General features: G+C 40.6%; 2 protein-coding genes across 37 annotated transcripts in view; both read left to right on the top strand.

Moving 5' to 3' along the window:
* The window catches only part of LOC117543498 (disks large homolog 5-like), a 30,646-nt gene extending 27,289 nt beyond the window's left edge, over positions 1 to 3,357 (top strand). For all 6 annotated transcript variants that reach the window (XM_034211880.1, XM_034211872.1, XM_034211863.1 and 3 more), the window contains one exon: positions 2,316 to 3,357. In XM_034211880.1, the coding sequence (XP_034067771.1) occupies positions 2,316 to 2,419 (104 nt within the window). In that variant the 3' untranslated portion in view covers positions 2,420 to 3,357. The remainder of the gene's footprint in view (positions 1 to 2,315) is intronic.
* A 608-nt stretch (positions 3,358 to 3,965) lies between these two features.
* Positions 3,966 to 22,925, top strand: part of LOC117543371 (calcium-activated potassium channel subunit alpha-1) — a 77,654-nt gene continuing 58,694 nt past the window's right edge. For 9 of the 31 annotated variants that reach the window (XM_034211802.1, XM_034211747.1, XM_034211729.1 and 6 more), the window contains exons 1-2: positions 3,968 to 4,878; positions 15,909 to 16,052. In XM_034211802.1, coding sequence (XP_034067693.1) covers positions 4,648 to 4,878; positions 15,909 to 16,052 — 375 coding nt within the window. In that variant the 5' untranslated portion in view covers positions 3,968 to 4,647. Of the gene's footprint in view, positions 4,879 to 15,908; positions 16,053 to 22,925 lie in introns of all 31 variants that reach the window. The other 22 variants (XM_034211839.1, XM_034211761.1, XM_034211833.1 and 19 more) reach the window with 6 other exon arrangements.

Raw genomic sequence — 22,925 nt, 5'->3', positions numbered from 1 at the left:
ATCTAAAAACCCAGTTAAAGTTATGAATTAAAAATAAAGTTATTTATAATGGTCTAGTTCAGTGGTTCTCAAACTTTTTCTGTCAGGCCCCCCCTTTGGAGAAAAAAAAGTCGGGCCCCCCCAACACAAATAGTCAGGCTCATTGGCGGTGCCAGAGATTTCTTTTGGGGGTGCTGCTTGACGTTTCATAGAAGGTGCTCAAACATTTAGGGTTTCCCATTCATGTACCAGTCGCTACAGTGGAATTTTCTACTGCAACACTCCCCACGCATATACACTGTCACAACCTTAAGGAGAACCCAAATGCAGCACTCAAGAAACCAAGGAGAATTGGTAATAAACTTTATTGGAGATTCCACTGGATCTGAGGAATACCAACCGAGCAGTTTAAGGCACCGGAGGACAGCGGGCAGAAGGTGAGTCAGGGACAGGCAGAGAGTCAGGGAGTAAGCGAGGCGGTCAGCGTAGATACAGGCAGGGTCGGATTACAGGCCAGACAGGATAGTCGGGGGACAGGCAGGATCAGGGAACAGGCAGAGCAGGCAGATCGAGGACAGGCAGGGTCGGAACCGGGTAGGCAATCTAGTATCAAACGTGGGAAAGACAAGCATGAGGCAAAGTACAATCTGGCAAAGAGTGTGTGTAAGGTGCGGGTTTAAATACTGGCAGAAGCTAATGGGTACAGAAGAGAAAGAGTGAGCTAACGAGTGGGTGTGGAAAACAGGTGACAGGTGAATGGAAAACTACTGGTGAATGATGGAGCAGACTATGACATACACAGTACGACAGTTACAATGAAGGCTCGATAATCAGCTCACGGCATATAGGTGTAAGCAGGGGTCAAGTGCTATTTTTACAGGTGGTGTGTGTCCGGGGGCAAGCTCCCCCGGGAAGATTTATTTTTAAATATTGAAGTTAAATGTATCAATCTGGTGCACTTTGAGAGCAACATGAAGAGATCTATGGATACATCTCTCAACACTCATATGAAACAGAACTGTAAACAGATTTACTTTTTCTTTATGGATATTTTACAAATCACCCTTTTAAACTTTATTCTTTTTTTACTGTCTTATAGTATTTCATAGCTGTTTTTCATGTATTCTCCTTATATCTGTTAGCGTAGCTCGCTAGCACCAGAAGCTAACAACAACGATTTCCAGTACTGGTGCGCTCTCTCTCTCGCGCACATAAAATGGCTCGTTACACACACACACACACACAGAGCCAAGCTTTAATGAAACACAGAGACCCAGACGTAATAGTACTGCATCATATTATTTTCGAATCAACAATTTTTCAAATTATGATTTATTTATTTTTATATAACCATTTTTCCTCCTGGTCTCTCGCACCCCCCACTTTGAGAACCACTGGTCTAGTTGAACACATGTGAGTGTCCAGCAGCACTGGAGGTAATCTGAGGTTTTTGGAGCACAGTATCTCTGTGGTCTTTTTATGAGATAAAGTTTTGGAATCTGGAGCAGCAGCCAGTCTGACACACCGACTGTCCGGCTGATTAATGACTCTATGGAAGGAGGAGATTTATAGCGAACTTTGGAAATGAACACATACTGCTGCCAATCCTTTCCAACAGCAAGAGGTCGCCTTCACAACTCTGCACATGAGCCATAACAACCAGCGCTGTAATTGTCTCCTGTAATAAATCTAAGTATCTTGTTGTGTGAAGGAGCTGCAAGATGTCCAGCACTGAAATACATTTGCTACTCAGTCTTGTTTCTCCATGAGAACATACTTTTTTTTTTTTTATAGATCTGATATTGTTATTATATATTAAATGTAATCATGGTCTTAATGCAATTCAAACATTGAATTCCTCACTGATCTGACATTTTACAGCCTTCGGGATTTAAAAGGAACTTACATTTGTTTACACATGAAAGTCTTGGAGACTGTATATGCAAAATAAGTTGTATAAAGCCTTGTATGGCTCCAGAGAGAGCTGAGTCTGAAATCTGAGACATAGCCTCAAGAGACAACACTTTAGGCAGCATCAGTTAGAGCTATAATATAAAAAGACTCTGGGTGTGTAAAGAAGTGTTGCCCCATTTCTGCCTGAGGCTATAAGCTGAAGACTACATTTCAAAAAATTCTCGGTGTTTCCTAATGTAGGTGCCAGGTTTTGCAAGGAAGTTGGTGGCAGATGTAATGCAATGTAATAATTACTTGATATACAATAACAATTGCTAGGTGCAGTGCTAGAAGTTCATATACAAAAAGCTAAGCTAATCTGACAGAAATGCCTAACACTTCTCATGTAAATCTCCCCCCCCTCCCCCCTCACTGTGTTGCAGGCGTTGTCCAAGGAGGCAGCGTCTCCTACATTTGCACTCAGGTCCTGACCATCGTGGAGCAGGAGCAGAGTAAAGTACTGTGGATTCCAGGTGGAGCACCATAGTCTCGACTGTCACTGCACGTCACTCCGAGCAGAAGAGATGGGGTGTTTTTTTATTATGGGGTACACGGTGAATCGGTACAGCTAACATGGTTAACTCCAATGCTTTTTCACATATAGCAATATGAGCACTGATGATCATGTCATATTCCCACTACAATAGTGATGTACTGTACTACAGATAGATTTGTTTACACTAGTATTTAATACTTGAATGTTTTATTTTCCCTTACATCTAGTAGCACTCCTTTTAATCCCACTTTGTCCCATGAATATGTCGGACCACAGGAAGTATGCATTGATGAAAAATGAAGACTTTATTCTTGAAGTGAAGATAAGAGTGGACCACTGTGTTCCCGTCTCTATATTTATATTTTCCTGCCATCTAATTTATCTAATCAAAGATGTTGGTTATGAACTTTTGTTATACAAATGTAGTTGTTTAGTTAATAGGAAGGATGATATTTTCCAATTAATGTTCTTATTTATCGAGAAATTGAGGCAAATTTGCTTCTTACCTACATGATGCTGCAGTCTTGTTATATTTTTGCTCTCTGGTGGCATTGTCTTTTTTCCATTCATCATTTCAGTCCAAAAAGTAATGTTGTGCCAAGCTAAACATATGTGCTACTCACCATCCATTGTTGGATTTATTAACACTACAACTTGTATTACACAGCAGGTATTTTCTTTGTTTGTCCCAGTTTGTTTTCTACTGGCATTGCCAATACCGTTCCTCTTTGTCAAGTGGATTTTAAAGAAGGGATATTTTATTTGTGGTTCATGGTTGGCTGTCAACTTTACACATTTACATACACCTCTTGGATTTTTCACGTTTTCAGCATTTCATGTTCAAGTTGGATGAAACACTAGGTCTTCTCCTCATGAAGGTTAATACTTCTATACAATATTAAAAACAGAGTACATTTATTGGAATGCAAGTTGTCTGTGTTTTCCATTTAAATATTGTGTGGGTAACCATTTTTATCATTTGAATTTGTATAGTTTTATTCTAGCTTTTGGTAGATTTAACAGGTTTATGATAGTTTGGACCTCGACGATCAATTCTCCTTTTATCCACTAGGGTGAGTAAACTGCCACTGTTTAAGTAGATGCCACTGTTTAATCACTTGTTTAATAACCGTCTGTGGTGGATATAGTTTCACATTGTTTATATTCTAAATTGATGAACAGATGTGATTCTCCTTTTTTAATGTTAGAGCTGACCATCATTGGATATGCTCCTGCCTTGAAGTATTAAGTCAATAGGCTACTTTTAAGGAGGATGTGTTTTTAAAATTCCTTAATACACAATTGTGTGTTGATCCTCTGCTACAAATCGGTTGTAGTACTGTTTACAGTTCTTCTGGTAAATGTGTCCATTTAGAACAAAGAAAACGAGGTAAAAGAGTCTTGGTGTCATTCGTTTTACAAACTGAAAGTCCCCACTAATACTTTCAAAGCAACAAGGCTGTAACCACTCATTTCTAATCATGAACAATTTATGAAGCGGTCACTAAATAACAGACATCCAGATAAGCATCGACGTCTGCTACTGATGGCTCCTCCCCCACTACCTGTAAATCTGCGATGCCATCTCCCGACAAATGGATGTGACAGGCGGCAGCAGGAGCCCGGAGAGCGACAATGACTATTTCCGCTGCTCAATACAAGAAACCCTCGTTGTTTCAACCGATTTACATTAAAGGATATCGATAAACAGCGACCTTTCTAAGGCGAGGAGGAGCGCATTCAACAGTGCGCGGTGCGTAGCTCAAGTAGCGGACCTGCTGAAAGCTGCGCTGCTGAACAAGGTGGAGTGAGTGGATCCATCGCCTGGCAGGGAAAGCGTCTCTCTTTTAGTTGTGCTTATTCAGTTTTATCCATCGGGACAGTAAGGGAAATTGTGCATTGTTACGGTGTTTCGCAAGAAAATTAGATTTTTACGCTCGGATCAGACCGCAATTCCAGCTATGAACGCGCATCGTGAGCCGCACATCTGATATCCTGATTTCAAAAGAAGTTTGTATTACTGTGCGTGTGTCTGCTATCGACTCAACTTTTACGGCCTTGCTTGGTGAAGGCAGATGAAAAGGCAGAGGAGCGGAAGGTGGTTGACTTAACATGGCTGAGCCGCTGGGGCATCAGTGGGCGCTGGCTGGAGCTCCGAAGAGCGTCTGAATCCCGTTTGAGTGGATTGTTGGGGGCTGGCAGGTGACCAGTGGCCCATAATGTCCAAGAGGGAGAAATTCAACCAGGATCCTTCAATCCAAATCTCCAAGATGAATGTCATCATCCCCTTCTCACCAGATGTGCCCTGTGACAGCAACGGCCAGCGGATGTGGTGGGCTTTCCTCGCCTCCTCCATGGTCACTTTCTTTGGGGGTCTCTTCATAATCCTGCTGTGGAGAACTCTCAAATACCTGTGGACTGTGTGCTGCCACTGTAACGCCAAAAAGAAGGTACGCCAGGTCATTTAATAAACCACCACACCCCAACAAAATGACTACATTATAAGCCTATATGGGTTGTGCCTGTGCGTGTCCAGCCAGTTTAATGAAACGGGCTCGTACATACATATGTGTCAAGGCCCAATCCACAGAGTATGTGCATGAATAATCAACTGCTACTCCCAGTTTAATGTGTCATAGTAACAGACACCATTTTACTAGTTGAGTTTACTGAGCAACATCTTTAAGTGCAGCTGACACTTGTTGGTGTACCACTCTCTATTTCTTCCATCAGGTTGATTGGAAAATGATTACACATAAGCACGATACAACATTACATTATTATAAACTGCTTTTTGCCCTTCTGTAACTAAAGTGTTTGTTAGGATATACAAATTGTCTTTTGTTTGAATTTAAAAGCTCCCTCTACGTAGAAAATGCATCATAGCATAAATAGTATTCAGTTGGGATTTAATAATTCTTCTTAAATCTCAGTACTTTTAAGAAATCCTTTTTAAAGTATATTTTCAGATTTGGGATTATGTGGAACATTTTAAAGGATTGGTTCACCCAAATAAAAACAAACAAGCACATATTTCACCAACTAATATCTCCTCTTGCGTTAATCATTGCAAACTATTTAGATTTTCTTTACCCAGGTTTTGAGATATTTCCCTCTTGATATTTTTGCCTCCCCTTAAGTATACTCGGGGAACAAGAAATGTCATTAGTGCTGCCGTAAGCAGTACAAATAACAAATAAATTACAAAAATCAATGAGTTATTATTAAAGAAACACTTTTCCTGTTATTCAGGATAACCAGCAGACCATCTGTGAACATTTTTGTCCTGGAACTATTTTAATTAGTTCCTATGAAAACGTATCACTGTTTGTTCTGTGTAGTAACAGGGACACTGTCTGGGATGAGCTGTTACTGTTGAATCTTAATGTAATGTTACAATTCTGTCATCACAAAGCAAATCCCATTCACAGCACCATCATAGGGGGTGGATACACATTTAATTCGGTAGTTTGGAATAACTCACCCTTTTTAAGATTTAAAAACATATGAAGCAGAAACTATACGATTTTAAAGGTTGAAAAGTTAGATATTTTCATGACCATGAATGGTTGTCACGCAAAGCATAGTTTCCCATGGTATATGTCCCCATCAATTTAGTTTGAGGTCTTGCTGCTTGAAAGCTTCAAGGGAATCATGTAGCACCATTTGTTTGACACAAATAGTCCGAATAGTTTTGCCCATTCAGGAAACACAGAGCACGTCAGCTGTCATACATTGTTGGACGGCCAACAGACATTCTCATATCTGTGTGGAGGCTAACTCTCCTGCCACACTGTCATCCCCATAAATCATTTTCATAACATTTAAGGCACACTGCCACTAGATTTTCTGTTTCACAATAGTCCCTACCCCATCTGCCCTAAGCCGGCTGCAGCATTTGGAAAACACATATCTGGAATGTTTATCAACCTGTATCTCAAAGGACAAAGATGGACAAGCTGATAACATACGCCAGAGATAGAGCAGTTTATCTTTTGACCTGATGTGTGTGCATTCATCTCTCAAAAAGGGAGGGTGGACAAGGGAAAATGGCAAAGGCTGCATGCAGGGTGGTGCTGACCTTTTGAAGGGAGACGTGTCGTTTATGTGCTTTGGTTGAAGCTGGTAACAATTAGGGCCGCAACTAATGGCGACTTTCATCAGTGATTGATCTGCTGTTATGCTTTTGGTTATTAGTTCATTACTTAGCCTCATCACAAACTCCCAGAGCCAAAGGTAATGTCCTTAGATAGCTTTTTTACCCTAACACAAATTCCAAACGCATGATAAACAAGTTGTTTTGATAAACTGAGAAATAAGCAGCACATCTTCACATCCAAGAAGCTTTTTTTTGTTTACTTATATAGATGATTGAAAGCTAATATTGATTTGAGAAGATCCATCAGCGTTATCCAAGTTGTATTATGTGCAGAAATATCTCAGTGAAAACAGGATCAGAATGAGGTTGTTGCTTTCAGAGTCCACAGTCGAACACCCTCAAATGTGAATACAAGAGCACATTCAGATACTTTGTTTTTGCTCAGACTGTGCCAAGCTGGTGACTCCACCAACCTGTTGTGCTCCTCTGTGGGAGTCAGCCAGGGACGGGTCATCCTTTCACTGCAAATCTTCCCCTCTCTGCTTTTTCTCTCCCGGCATTCATTTGGTAACTAAGCCCTGTCTTCTTCTCACCTTCTTTTTCTCATCGAAAAATCAACCTTCCTCCAAAGTGTCAGAAATGCAGTGTCAGGCGCATACGGTATGTGCCATATGAATCAGTGTTTTTGTTGCTAAGCAACTAGCAAGCAAAGGATTTCATTATAAGAGTAAATCTCGCTCTTATGCAGTTGTCTAGGCTGTGAGATGTGACAGGTTGTGTTGGAGGAACACCCCCCCCCCCCCCCCCGGTCTGTGCATGTCATTAACAGCCCAAACATGGAGCCTTCAGCGGAGCGCACATTGTTATTGTTCATAGATGGGAGGTGATAATCAGTTTCCTCCTTTTCTGTTTTCCATTTTGTTTTCCCTCTCTGTGGGGCGTTCGCTGCCCCCGTTCTGCTCTCTTCTAAGTTCTCACAGCTCTCATGTCTCTGAGACTGAGCCTGTTTCTCTGCGGCTCTGCCTCCCCAGTCAGACGGTAATCGATGAAACTCGTCGTTTGCGGGGTTCTGATGGATGCTGGCTATTATCTGTCTGGGAGGAAGGAGGAAACTGTTCATTGTAAATGGCACGGTATACGGAGGGAGGATGACAAGCTGTGGCAGCTTCTCATTCATTCCTCTGACTCACAGTCAGCAAGTTTTGTTGAAGGGATCGGTTTTATTGTTGGTTCAATATGTGTTCAGAAGAGCTGCTGGAGGTTTCAGACACCATATATCCAGCAGTGGATGTGTACGTAGAGTATATGTGCCACTGGCTGTTTGTTCAAGGTATTGAAAAAGGCCTCTCAACTATTTTCAGCCTCTAGGTTCTGGCTATGTCAGCTGATCGACCACTTTAATCCAGCCAGAACAACTTTTAGATGAATTGCCACTACATTTGCTTAAAAAATGTATCTTTCCCAAGGGGATGTATTGAATAAATGTTTGAAATGTTCCTCTAGCACCATCATCAGGTAGACATCAAGTGAAATGTCCCGACAACTATAGCAGTAAAATACTGATATTCATAGTCCTTGGATCAAATTTATATTGTTTTCATTTGAATACTCGTTTAATTCACATTTTTCCTATTTTCATATTTGGGCATGTATTTTGTATGTTGTAGGCCTAGGCATGCTACATTGATAATGTGGGAGTGGTCTCTCTTCTAGAAGCTTTCTACTGCGTGATGATATTGTTTGATTCATATCTAAAAAGGCACGTTATGCATCGCTCACTCTGAGAGCCATGTGCATCTTGTTGCAGTGACTCAGTGTCCTTAGATATGATGGGTGGCGGATGATTGGAGAATTCACATTTCGAGTCATCTCTCACGCTGCTTTGAAGTGCCATCTGAAATATTGTAATTATGAGATGAGTGCTCAGGATCGAACAGTGGTAATTACGGGTCAGAAAGTTGGAATAGCTGAGAGGCACTTTACTGTGTGTCTCTCACACACACAAAGACATACACACACACAAAATGGCAACAAGTCAAGAAGGGTGAATATACATGCTGCACAGAATTAACTACACCAGCTATCATAGATAATTTTTTTAAACTAGAGCATTTATTCACCATTTCTGGAACACAAACTGGCACTCTGCTGCACTACTTAATACAAAATACAAGAGCCTGATTTAGCTAGTGTCCATTTGACTTTATTTTCAGGCAGGAGAGCTTTAACACATTATACTTCAATATGAGTTTATAAGAAACGGCACTTGAAGGGGGCATCATTTATTTAACGTGCAGACCTCTGATCCTTCAACAATATCTCTGCAATGAAGCTTGTCAGTCCTCCTTGTAAAGAAAGCATATATATTCCATGTTAAGTCCTTTTTATATTTGCTGTGTAATTAGTATGGCTAGTATTAGCTACTCACATTGCATAATATACAGCATGCTGCAGCTTGGCTGTCATTGCACCATCTGGGATCCAACAGGTCTCAGATTATCACAAATGTTAAACCCATCAGTGCCAGAGACTGCTCTGCTCATTCAGTAAGACAATACATGCAGTAGATTATGTTATAAAACAAGTTTTATAGCAAATGTGTATGTCTTTTATATAGGTACAATCTTTTGAAAATCTAATTTAACTTAACTTGAACTTTTTTCATTGATTTTTGCAGCAACTTTTAACGCTTTTTGCTGTTTTCAACTATTTCAAATAGTGTGTGTTGATGTTCATCAACAGGTGGGTCATTTATACATAACAGATATTATTCATGTCCAGTTTTAGCTTCTTATACCACATAACAATCTGAGTTCAGCTGCTCACTGAGGCTTCTCTGCTTTTTGCCATTTATAATGATGTAGATTTTCACCAAATATTTGTTGCTTTTCATTCAGTAATTCAATGATTGGAAAGACTTGGGGGCAAGTGCAATATTAAAGGTCACCTATTATCTAAAATCCACTTTTTCACGTATTTTATACATAAACACGTGTCCCCTCTGTGTAAAGAGATTCTGAAAGTTTCAGGAAAAAAGATTCACTTACTTTTTGTCCTGATCCATTTATATAAAAACCTGTCTGAAAATGAGCTGATCAGATTTAGGCCACTTTATGATGTCATAACGATTTTTTGGCTTGTGTAACCATTAGCCAATAACCAACCAAGGTAACCCCCGCCCACCTTATCACCTGAATCTCCTCTTAGAGCACCATTAGGCGCGTTCACACCGCAGTACTTTTCCCACTTTAGTTCCGATATAGTTCCGAAATGTTGCGTTCACACCAAAAAGAGCCGGAACTAAAATTAGTTCATGAGAACCTTTTTACCCCCTTCTCCGTCCCTGCTAGAGAGCAGGGACTTTCGTGGGAGAAAAAGGTTCCTATGTCTGATTGGCTGGGCGGATTGCAAACCACGCCCCGTAAAACTCCCAAAACGTTTTGTGAAGCCGCCATTTTATTATCCTCGCATTAGCATTATTAGCATTAGCATTAGCCCATCGCAGAAACGCAGAGAGACTAACTTATGGCAACACAAAATAAAACATGGGAGCGGTGGAGATGAGGAGGTGTCGGCGTTCTGGCGATTTACTCGGAAGGCTTCAGTAGAAGCTGCTGGGAGTCCCAGCAGCTTCTACTGAAGCCAGTCCCCAACTCCGGGGACTTCCGACCGGGGACTTTGGGCGGCAGTATACGCCGTGAAGTGGTTTGCGGCCTGCCAGTAAACCCAAAGCAGAAGAAGAAGAAGTGACGTCAGCGGCTTCATTTGCCTAATCCACCCCCAGGGACTTATTCCGGTGTGAACGCGATCTGCACTTAGTTCATGAGAATTTATCCAATCTTTATTCCAGACTCAAGGTCCATATCACATACAAAAAGACAAAACACACATCAATAAATAAGATAAAAAGCTAAACACAAAACAGATAAAAACAAACAGATAAAAACATAAACTCAGTCCAATCACAGCGAGCCACACATGCTCACTGTCTGTATAGGCTATTGCGCCAATGTCTCCAAATCATGGAAGAGAACCGGGTAGAACTCTTCACAGGGTTAATTAAAATTGAGATAACATAATTGTCCGAGTCTTCTAGGCGACACATGAATTTGTACATGAATTTTCTTAAAAGGGCTTGACAGGTAGTTACCCCCAAGTTAACAAACAGCTGGCTGGCACTGTGCCATCTCGGTACCCTCAGCAGCAACGAGCATCATTGTATGCAACTCTTAGTTTGTGTATGCTTCTAGCCTTGTAGTTACTCCACAGGTGAGCCGTGTACAATGGTGTACAGAAAGCTTTAAAAAGTGATACCTTGACATCTACAGAGCACTTGTGAAACTTCCGCATTAATATGTTTGCCTGGGCATACAGTATGCAGCGCTGTCTATGGATGTCTTTGTCATCTGTGAGATCATCAGAAATATAATGACCAAGGTACTTCATCTCACTGCACACAAGAAGAATGTTGCTACTGAGAATAAAATGAGGAAATACAGCCTTTTTATCCTCTTTACTTCGCACAATCATGATGCTACTCTTCTTGGCGTTATACTTAATATTAAAATCAATGCCATACTGGGAACAAGTCCTCAGAAGCTGTTGTAAGCCAGCACTGCATGGGGAGAAGATGATTAAATCATCAGCATGGTGGTTGACAACAGTAGCTCCGATGACACAGCCAGTTTTACACAAGTTCAGTTTCCTAGACAGATCATCCAGGTACAGATTAAACAACAAAGGAGATAAAATCCCACCTTGCTTGACCCCATTACCAACATAAAAAGAGTAAAGAGTTCTCATGAACTAAGTTCTCATGAACCTTTGTGGGAAAAGTACTGCGGTGTGAATGCGCCTATTGTGTTCTTTTTAACCAAATATCTCTCAGAGGGGCGTGGGGAGTGGCTCCTTATTTTTCATCTAAAGTAAAATACAGAGAATCAGCACTTCTGAAAGTTTTTTGGGATTATGGGATGCTACAATTATCTGTTTGGTATTTGGAGCCAAACACTTCAGAGACATGTTTTGTATATATCTGAGACCTATAATATATTGATGAAAAACAGTATAATAGGGGACCTTTTTAAATACAGTCTTTCTTCACACAGCGGCCGGGCCATAGATCGGATATAAGATATATTTTAGGAATTTTTCCCTTCTCTGACAACGTCTTGATTTATTATTAATTAGATTTTTTTATTAATATATTTTTAAATAATGTATTCACTTTTGCAGATATTGTGTCACAAGCCACATGTTCTATTCTAGCTTAATGTACTTTCTGTTTGAAAAATGGTAATTGCGTATCCTGAGAATAGGCCAGCAGTGGTGATCAATGACCTCTGGTGTCAGGGGGACTAGATTTAGGACAGATAGTGAAACCTATATTTGGAGGCTGACTATTGATCAAAGTGACACAGAGGGGATGTGCTGCCTGAAAGGGCGTAATGACTACTTTCTCTTGGGTGTCCTGCTATTAAAAATTAAGCCCGTCTATTTTCATCTACTTCAAATAGAGATCAGTGGAGTGAATGTGTAGAAAAGGAACTCCAACTTTTATAGGAGTCGTTATACCCCTCTTGATTTCAGCTGAATTACCGCTTTTCTTAGAGGAAGTGATTACATTGATTAGATAGATTTAAATGTAAAAAACACAGCACTTCATCTTCAAACTGAAGGTACCTTCCTGCAATCTAACCTTAAGGTGACCCGACCATTTTTAAGAATAATTGGACTGAAGCATGCCATGAATATCGAATCATTTATCTTTTGATCTTTGGAAAATATCATGGTCAATGTGCTTTCAGTGTACAGTTTTTTTTAAATTGGTCATTAATGTGCCAGGAGACGACAGCGTGGCGCCAATTAGGCCTCCTTCATGGTTTCCCTCCAAACATCCTGTGTATGGAACAGGGAAATGCTTTGTTTCCAAGTCCAGTTTTTGAGTTGTGTTGAAAAGCCAGAGAAGACTTTCTATGAGTTGTTGTGTTAGTGCAAGTGTTTTGGAGAGAAAACAAAGAATCCTAAACACTTTTGGTGCTAACCATTAAATAATTAGTTTACCAATATCATATAAAACACTTTCACATTACACAATGAGGCACTTATTTAAGATTTAAGAGATTTACATTTGTCTTATTAGACGATAAAGCCTATTGAAAAGGAAGAAAAAAAAGACTAAAATAAATACAAATAAGAAGCACTAAAATCAAGGGAAAATAAATAAAATAAGAAATCCATATCAACAGGAAGAATGTCTCTCAACAACAACTTAGATACATAACCCCCATCTCCACCAAGACTAAATTAATTACTGTATAAAGAGTTTTAATTATCATTTGAGTTAAACATTTGATTGGTTGGAAATGTTTCTGAAGTACTATTTCCCCATCTTTTGTAGAAACACTTGCTCCGTCATCTGAGAAAAACGAAATGTTTCCACTAAGCTGCGTCTCATTTCATTAAGTGGCTTATTTTACCAATTTGAATTTCATGGCCATAAATATAACGAGCCTAAACTCTCAATTTGTTATTGATTTTGACTACCCCATGAATGCATAAGAGGATGCAATATATTATTATTGAGCAGAGTGCATATCAATGTCAATATCAATATGCATACTGACATGTTTTCATTATTAAATGAGCAATCCTAAGCACTAGTCCTCCTACTTTATTATTCCTTTAATACCCAGTGACTTACCCCATATATGTTTAGTGTGGGACACAGTGTAAAATAACTGCTGCCAAAGGGCCTGTTTTACCACTTTATTAGAGGAAAAGATGCCACACTCTTGAGTGCAATTCACAAATAAACGATAGAAAACACTGCCTGAAAACAGCTGATACCTGTTGCCTCTCGTTTCTTAATTGCAGTTTCACAGAATCTTACATTTCTGTTTCTTGTTGGTAGAATTAGCTGCTAAGTGAGCTGGACATGTTATTTCACTGTGATCAGGTTAGTGCTGTAGGACGTGTAACACGGTCTGCTGGTGGTCCTGCTTCTCTCTGACTAATGGCTCTGAACGTGATTACATTTCTTAGTGCAGCCAGCTAATAATGATGGAGACGGTTGAAATGTGTGGCGTGTGGGGGGGCACCATTATTGTAAACGATGCTGACATATTTTCTTATATTAAAAGCTGTAAAGTACATACTAGTATACGAGTACTGTTTCCATTGAAGACTTGATCATTTTGTCTCGACTATATTTCTGAGGGGAAGAATTTAACTTTTACTCTAGTCCATTAGCTAATTATATCATGCTCTATGCAGGCAGTAGTTGTCATGCATTATTCTGTAAAATCAAAGATAAGGGCCATACCGTTGCACAAGGCGATATGTGGACTGAGAGCTGTGAAAGTTTTAAATAATGACTGTAACTTTTGGTTTTAGTCTTCTCATGAAATGCCGTGCCAATCACAAACAATTTAGAATATCTTTTTCAGAATTACGTTACTTACCGACCTTTCTTGTATTCTCAGACCATTCATTCATTAATCGCCTTATTACAGTGGTGCGTCAACCCCCTTCAGCAAAACAAAGATTTCTGGTGGATTGGAAGCGCGCGCAACACATGTTGTAACTTTTTTGTTGTAACTTTGAAACATGAAAGGGCATTGACTTCTCCCTGCCTCCGAGAGAGTGATGTGTGACACCATTAAGGTGCAGGAGGGTAAAGAGTCTGAGTCGTGTTAGCCTCGTGGATGTGGGGTGTTTCATCACGGAGCAGGGCTAACCTCTGCATCCTGTCTCGATTTCCTGCTCTGTGAATCATGCCAGTCCCAGCAGACAGACACACAGAGACAGACAGGTGGACAGACAGGCAGGCAGGAAGCCAGGCAGCCCACTCAGTGGAGCAGAAACACCAGGAGCTCAGTGGCTGCCATGGATACACTCCTGGAGTCTCTGCTCCGCTCACTCTGTATGTTTACTGTATGCATGTGTGCATGCATGTGCGTGGGATAATTTTGGAAGCATGGAGCCTGGTCACTAAAACAAAAAGGAGCTGAGATTTGTAGGCGTTGAGCAGTTGCTCATGTTGTTTTTTTACAAAGCTGTCAATCAAACAAAACACGTAGGTAGTACATTTCTCTTCACAAGGTTCATTTGTACTCTGCTACTTTATGTCAACTTAAAACCAGATCAGAAATTCAGTAATCAACAATAAATTAAATAAAAATTATGAATATGGCCAGTTAGTGCTCCTAACTGGCCCAGACCCACATCGTGTCGGCTTTTAAGGGTTTGAGTGTCGTTCAGCGCCTTCTTTTGATTTGTCACTTTTTTTTCACATGCAAATGTAACATTTCAGGAATTTTTTTGTTTAAAGCTTCACAACCAGTTTTATTTTTAGCGCTGATTAAATTCAACAATTAATTAAAAATGTAAAATATAATGGAAATGTTGTGGCAAACACTGTGGCTGTTATAAACTACAGGGAAAACAATAATATTGTGAACAGAGTGATAGAGTATTTAGCAGCTAAAGAGCCAGATATTTTTTTAAGAGTTGATGGAGTCCAAAATAGAAGTAAAAGGAGAATGATTACTGGACTCACATTTATCAAGTGTCCGGAAACATGACTCCAAATCATTTTAATGTTGCTCCATGTCTGCTAACACGTTAGCCATAAGGTGATATTAATATAAGTCATAATGCTATCTGCTACTTGCTTCCTGCTAAGAAAAGAAGTGTGGCTTCTTTCATTTCAATATTGCACTCACCGTTGTAACATGTGCTAACTGAAAAAACATTTTGAGTTAGAGCAATAAGTTACATTTTGTGTGCAGCATCAATTATATGATATAACATTGTATTTAGTCAATGCACTCTGGCTCCTATAGACACAAGCTATTGCTTTCAATTTCACTTGGATAACATTTTAAGCTGTTGTCACACACGGGACTCAATGCTTCTGCATTTGTGGACATCTCCAACATAATTTGACAAAGAAGACACTAACCTTTACTATAACACCCATGTGCCTCTACAGAACGTAATGGTTCCTTCTGTCTTTATTTGTCTTCACGATGGGGCCTGGATGCGTGACGGGCAGCATCTTGGTTTGAAAAACTATGTTGATAAAAAGTAGGCAAATAAAACATTTATCTTGCAACAAACTGCCATTGTGGAAGCACTCGTCTTTTCCTGTGGTAGAGGAGATTCCCAAGAAAAATACTGGGAATGATCCACCAGAATATGAAAAAAGGCCGTTGTATGTACTGTAGTTTATTGTATAAGCAAGATACTATTCAATGCTAATATTAACATTTATTTTGAAGATAGCGATTGTTTGATTTGCAGACTTTCTAAACAAATAATTTCTTGTCTCTGCATCACATGTTTCACTGCTAACCTCTGCATCCCCTCTCCTCCCAGACGGTCCATCGGATCACCACAGGCGATGGCATCAAGCGTGTTGATAAGGAAGACCCGGCGGCCAGCGAGGTGGGCTGGATGACCTCGGTCAAAGACTGGGCCGGGGTCATGATATCAGCTCAGACACTGACAGGAAGAGTCCTGGTGAGTTCACACTCAACATTTTTCTTTACAATGAATAGAGGACTTACAGTTGCAAGAAAAAGTATGTTAACCCTTTGGAATTACCTGGATTTCTGCATAAGTTGGTCATAAAATGTGTTCTGATCTTCATCTAATAGACAAACACAGTCTGCTTAAACTAATACCACACAAACAATTATATGTTTTCATGTTTTTATTGAACACACCATGTAAACATTCACAGTGCAGGGTGGAAAAAGTATGTGAACCCCTAGGCTAAAGACTTCTTCAAGAGCTAATTGGAGTCAGGAGTCAGCCAACCTGGAGTCCAATCAATGAGACGAGATTGGAGGTGTTGGTTAAAGCTGCCCTGCCCTATAAAAAATACACACCAGTTTTGAATTTGCTATTCTTAAGATGTGGACCATGCCTCGCACAAAAGAGCTCTCAGAAGACCTACGATTAAGAATTGTTGACTTGCATAAAGCTGGAAAGGGTTACAAAAGTATCTCTAAAAGCCTTGATGTTCATCAGTCCACAGTAAGACAAATTGTCTATGAATGGAGAAAGTTCAGCACTGTTGCTACTCTCCCTAGGAGTGGCCGTCCTGTAAAGATGACTGCAAGAGCACAGCGTAGAATGCTCAATGAGGTGAAGAAGAATCCTAGAGTGTCAGCTAGAGACTTAAAGAAATCTCTGGCACATGCTAACATCTCTGTTGACGAATCTACGATACGTAAAACACTGAACAAGAATGGAGTTCATGGGAGGACACCACGGAGGAAGCCACTGCTGTCCAGAAAAAACATTGCTGCACGTTTGAAGTTTGCAAAAGAGCACCTGGATGTTCCACAGCACTACTGGCAAAAATATTCTGTGGACAGATGAAACCAAAGTTGAGTTGTTTGGAAGGAACACACAACGCTATGTGTGGAGAATCCAAAGGGTTCACATACTTTTTCTTGCAGCTGTATATTTACTTCCAAACTGAATTAAACCTTGCACAAAATGTAATTATATTGAAAATCGAAATTGTGTTGAACCTCCTCATACTTTGTAAAAGGGTCTTGTGAAAATGATTTGTTGTGTAGAAACTTTGCTGAGTAGAAACTTGCGTCTTGTATCAACCATTTAGCTTGAATGTCCCTGGGATTTATTACTGCTTGGCTAACGCATAAATATAGGCTATTGTTTTGAAGTGCATATCTTGGCAGCTTATCACTCAGACTGAGAGGCAGACACATCAAAACAAAGGAGTGAATTAAGGTCATACAACCCCATAATGCCCTCAGACAGCAGCAGAGAGAAAGTGATCCAGATGTCTGCAGGAGGGAGGGACATGTACAGTTTACCCATAGCATTTGGTCAGTGGTTGCCATGGAGCCTGGTGTGTCCGTTGACAGCGTCATGTGGACTGCAAATGCCTCTCCGACTATATTATACACTTCCATATCAGATCCTTATTATGTTGTCCCGCCCAATGGCACAGTTTCATTATGATGGACATTCTGCTATCCTCTTTGCTTCTTATATTAAAACAGTGTTTGATGATTTGGATGTGAGTGCTTGGCAATGCAAGGTAGGTCTGAGGAGTGATGAAATGTAAAAGGCACGAGTGGGAGAACCATGCCAAGGCTTGCCGCAGTGCTCGGGTTGAACCCACTTTCACCCACCCAGACGTGGTGCAACGTCTCCATTTGGCTCAGCATGTGGATGTTGTTAATCATGAATTCTGGGTTGGCAGCCACATTCAAGCATAATGGGTTAATGTGACATTTTATCTTAATTCATGTTTATTGGACAAACAAGGAAGGATATGATGAGCATCAAACCCTTAAGTTGTAGATTCAAACTATTATTTTTAAAGATCTCTCACTGTGACAAACTGTTTATAGTGCTTTAGTCATATATGCATCATGTTTGTCTGATAAATGTCCATCTTTTAATTTTTTTTAAACCCAGGGAAATGAAACATGTGTTTGTTGTTTTGGGATGATGTGTGTAACCGTAAGCTTTCTGCAATGAGGTGATTAATACCGGAACATTTTGGTCTCAGTTTGAGCTAAAAACAGCACGTTTTCTTCATCTTCCTCTAAATGTCATATGAAACTGTGATGACTCAGGCTGATCTCAGGTTGTCCCCACGGCGTCTTCTTCTCGTCCTGAGCCCAGGCGCCAGTGATGCTCAACACTGACAGCAGCATATTGCTAAGAGCAGAAGCGTAACATCGGCTCTTCCCGTGCTTCCTTGTTCTTCCCTTTGAACCAACAACGCCCCCCTCAATGTGCAGCTCTAGTGCCCCGTCTGAATGATGGCTTGACACAGAACTGTTTAGCGAGCGCATGTCTGTAACCATGGCAACTGCAGCTTACCTTAACACGGCAGATGTGTGTGATTTCTATGTCAGGCTGTTTAGGGGGCATATTAAAACCTATTTACAGGTAATCTGAGACTGAAGTTTACCAGGGAGTAAGATGATGGGTTAGTTTTAGTGAATAGCAGTGTGTGTGTGTGTTTTTATGTCATGCATCTAGCTGTGTGTGTTTGTTGAGCTGTTATTCCCACATCCTCACCCACGTTGTTGTTCAAAACAGGCAGCCTGTTTCTCTTGAAATATTCTAAAACTGATTTTTACTCCAGGATATTAATGTCCACCTGTTTGATACACATAGTTTTCATTAATTAAGTCCAGTAGAGGGCGTTATGTTGTTTTTAGGGAGGAGTAGTACATTCCAGAAATCATAGTTTTTTTCGATGATTCACTTTGTCCATGTTCATCCAAGCAAAATGTATTTTGACCAATTAAACCTAAAAAAGTGTAAATCTGTGTGCAGTCAAGGAGGGATAAATATTCCCCTTAAAGACACATTGAGACAGCTCCATGATGACTGCAGGATTGTTTGCACTTGTGAGACGTGAAATGCTTTCCGCTGTGAAATCACCAGTTGAAAAACATTACGCGATGAAAAAATATACTCGTAAATCATGCATTTCTGTTAAAGGTTTCCATTTAATTAACTCAGGATGTGACAAAGGTTAAGAAGCTGGTAAAGGTTTGAAGAACACGACACAAACCTTTCTTTAGCTTCTTAGTTATATTGCATTAAATAAATGTCTCTCGCCTCTTGTAATCTGGCTTTTTCAAACTGAAATGTTAAGGTTTACCCCGAGCAATTGCAGACTTACATGTGTTAACCAAATGTAATTCTCGCTGCCTGCCGAGCTGTTTACCTCTGTTGGATGTTGAGCGATAAACAGGTGCAGGCGGCCTGTCGTAGACCCAGCGGCCTGATGTTCATTTGCCTGGCTGGCTTTCCATCTCAGCAGATTGTAAAAGATCAAACTTCGCCTTTAGGGCTATTTGATTAGCAGGCAGGACACTTCCTGATGACCTTTAAGTCTGTAAAGGTTTATCTGCTGGAGATCTGCGCTCCACTCCTTGTGCACTCACATAAAAAGGCGAGCCTCGTGTTTATTCTCTAATTTCTGAACAACAGTAAGTGAGGATATGATTTCCCCCAGATTGGGGACACGTTAGGATCCCATCTGTCTCTTTATGCATTATTACATTTCCCCTCCCCCCTGGTCATTTTCACATCATACAAGACCACCCTCCCTATTTGTGAAATATGTCATCCTATTACTGTTTGCTCACGTCAAAACAAACAGACCTGGCTTTAGGGGCTGAACAGGTGGCAGCAGATTACGTGCGCCAAGAAACCCAGCGGCTCTCCTGTAATGTCATGCGTCTATTTCCTGATCCAGTCACACTCTCCTCAAGGATGTTCTCATGGAGGAATTGTAGGACGGGGGGTGTGTGATGGAGCGTCTAAGGTTAGAGTATTCTGGGGGAAAATGTGATTTTGCTTAAATGATGGGATCCTGCTGAGTGACATTTAGCCCACATGCGCTCGCTTCTGGAGGTCCACGGGGGTCCTGGGATGTCGCAAAGCTATTATTCTGGCCAGAAGAAAGGCTTTCTATAAATGGAAGCTCAGAGCTGCCCTCTGGCACCGTTCACTTTGCACCCCATAAACCCAATCTCAGTCACAGGTGGAACAGCTTCGGGGATTTTTTGTGAGAATTGGTTGAGTTGTCTCTAATGACACCACATGCCTGGAAAGGTTAGGCTACTTAGCAATGCTATCTCTTCACACTGTATGTGAGTGGATCCATACATATTGGGGTTTGTTTTCATGAAAAAAAAAAAATGCAATTCCAAATAACGTTTTATTCCCTTTTTGTCCAAAGGTTTTCAATACACAGCAAATATCTGTACATGGTATACATGTAGAGTTTTAATTTTATCTGAAAAATCTAATTAATGGTACCTTCCATTTTAAACCAATAGTATTGGTTATAAAAAAACAAGAATGTCCTGTGGTTCTTCTTTTTTCCTACTTTCCTAAATATGTTTTGGTTTTGGCCCTAAGAGTTCCCACCATGCTTTGGGTGATGTATATTATTGTTGCCACTGAGTCTGCCAGTAAGCTATAAGCCACACCTACTGGTGTCGTATTTATTTGATTTAGTCTAACCCTAACCCCTCTGCGACATGGAAAGTGATGCTACATCAGACACTAGATGTTCCAAGGTGTTTTCCTTATCCCCATTTGTTTGATTGGTTGCGTCACCACTATACCGTATATTTTCTATAGCCGGAGGGTATAATGGCAGTTGTTGTTTTTGGCTCAATCCTGGAACTTTACATGTTCAATTGTTTGCGAGAGGTGTCTACTAAGCAACCTCTACCTCATCTTTACCAGCTGCCAAACAAAGAGTGCTGCAGATTCAGAGTCGTCTAGGATTACTGAGGTCAACATGTGGAGGGAGTTCTATTGGATGTCTCGGCCGCTCTCTAGATTTGATGTCACCCCGGTAGCAGCCTCAAGGAGCTCTGACCAGATTTATAGGTGGGCCAGAAGGGCACTTTCATCAGGCGGACAAACTCACCTCATATTTGCATTTGCGCCACTACATGGAAAAGCTTTTTGCCTGATGAGGGAGAGAAAGAGTAAACACTTTACTGGGGACTTGCTGTGTTTTCTGGCACAACAGAAATGTCCAATGTGCCATTCAGAAGTGATGGAAGCACTTTCAGCTTAGTGCTTTCTTATTATCATACTTTTCTCTCAGTGTATAGCTCAGCATATATACTCAGAGAGTATTTACTCTATGTGCCCTTTTCTTGACATTCCCTGTTAACACTTGGCTTCAGATTAGGACATCAGTGTTGTTGTATGTAATTGATATGCTACCGCCATGCCTGTGGCCTTGCGACAGAGACAGGAGGCTGTTGGACACCTGTGGACTCTGGTGCCAGCGGGGATCGTGTGTTACTTTCACCGCGCCCAGCACAACAGAGCGAACAACGTGGGAGCGTCACTCTGCTCTCCGCCCGTCGCTCAGTCTGCCGCTATTTTCGGGTGACAGCAGCTGCCAGGCCTGTTTTGTCAGGGCCTCGCTGAAGGAAACAATGCCATGTGTGACCAAAGTTAAATTAGGGTTTTAGTTTATCCCAGTCAAAACAATGAACATCTCAATCTCAAGTCATTTTTGTCTGTGATTTTGAATATGATGAACATACTTTTCTTTAAAAAAATGAAAAATCTACAAGTGTGGTGAGGATATGTCAATGTCTTTCTAAAGTAATCACCTCAGTTCAATCATTTTCAAAAAATTAGGGTTTTTAATTTGAACAGGAATGAATGAGGAAGATCAGTGGAGTAAAAGTAATAATTAAACTTGATGGCAATGTTTATCTGTTGGGCAGTACAGACATATATGTCCCTCTCAGGATGAATCTTATTGAATTTGGTCACATGTTTTTAATATGACGATAGACTTGTAAACTTAGACATTGGTGCCAATTAGCAAATGTTAGCATGTTAACAAAATAAATGCTGAACATGGTTAACATTATAAAGCACCTCTATGCCTGAACACAGCATCACAAAGTCGCTAACATGGCTGCAGATTGTTAGTTTTACTTTTTGAGATGGACCCTGGAGAATAAACAGTAGCTCATTTGCATTTCTTTCCCATTTCCTCCACTTTTAATGAACATTATAATTTCCAAGCTGTAGAGGTCCCAAGAGGACCTTGTTTGTTTAAATTCAGCAGGAAACATACCTTGTGTCTGCTGATAATTGGTCTGCCCTTTTCAGATATCCAAGTACTTTTAGCTAGGATGACCTTAGCTGACATCCTGCCGGTCCCTTAGTACTAAGGACTAGGCTGTCTTATTTACTGGCTTGTTCTCATGGTGTCTGTCTAGAGTTATAGCATCATTAGTATATGCCCTCCGTGCATCACACACACAAATGTTAGTGTCGCTTTGACATATTTATTTGAAGGTATCTTGACCCATGGCCATCTGTGTCTGAGTCTACAGATTGAGAGTTGCTTGATCTTTAACTCTCTGCTCCCGTGGGGCCAAATTCTTGTGGCAAATGGTTTTTAGACACGAATAAGTACCAGGTGTGATAACGATATCCCCCATGGGCAGTGGGAGAAGGATTTTCTAAATTGGAACTTCTCTATGCTTGGCAGCCACTGTACATATTCAGCAGGATCTCATTTGGCACAAACAATCGGTTGAGTATAATTAGTTTTGTGGAGCAGCCTCAAACTCAGACAGCAGGACAAACTATGGAGAGGAGACTTGCGATAACATCCGTCCCTGTCCCAAACATTCCAATTTTATTAGCAGTATGATGATAAGTCACGAATTTGGCTCCTCAGATTTCATTAACAATCATTAGCCCCACAATGACCCGGCAGCCGCTGCTTTATTGGAGCTCACAGAGTCTTCAAAACTCATCAAAATCTCTCACAGGAAAGGCAGACATAAAGGAGGTGCAAATGAGGTAGCTCTTGATTTCTGCAGCTGG

The sequence above is a fragment of the Gymnodraco acuticeps genome, unplaced genomic scaffold, assembly GCF_902827175.1.
Source record: "Gymnodraco acuticeps unplaced genomic scaffold, fGymAcu1.1, whole genome shotgun sequence".
Classification (NCBI taxonomy): domain Eukaryota; kingdom Metazoa; phylum Chordata; class Actinopteri; order Perciformes; family Bathydraconidae; genus Gymnodraco; species Gymnodraco acuticeps.
The sequence above is the reverse complement of the archived record's forward strand: the minus strand, read 5'-3'. Positions and strand labels throughout refer to the sequence as shown.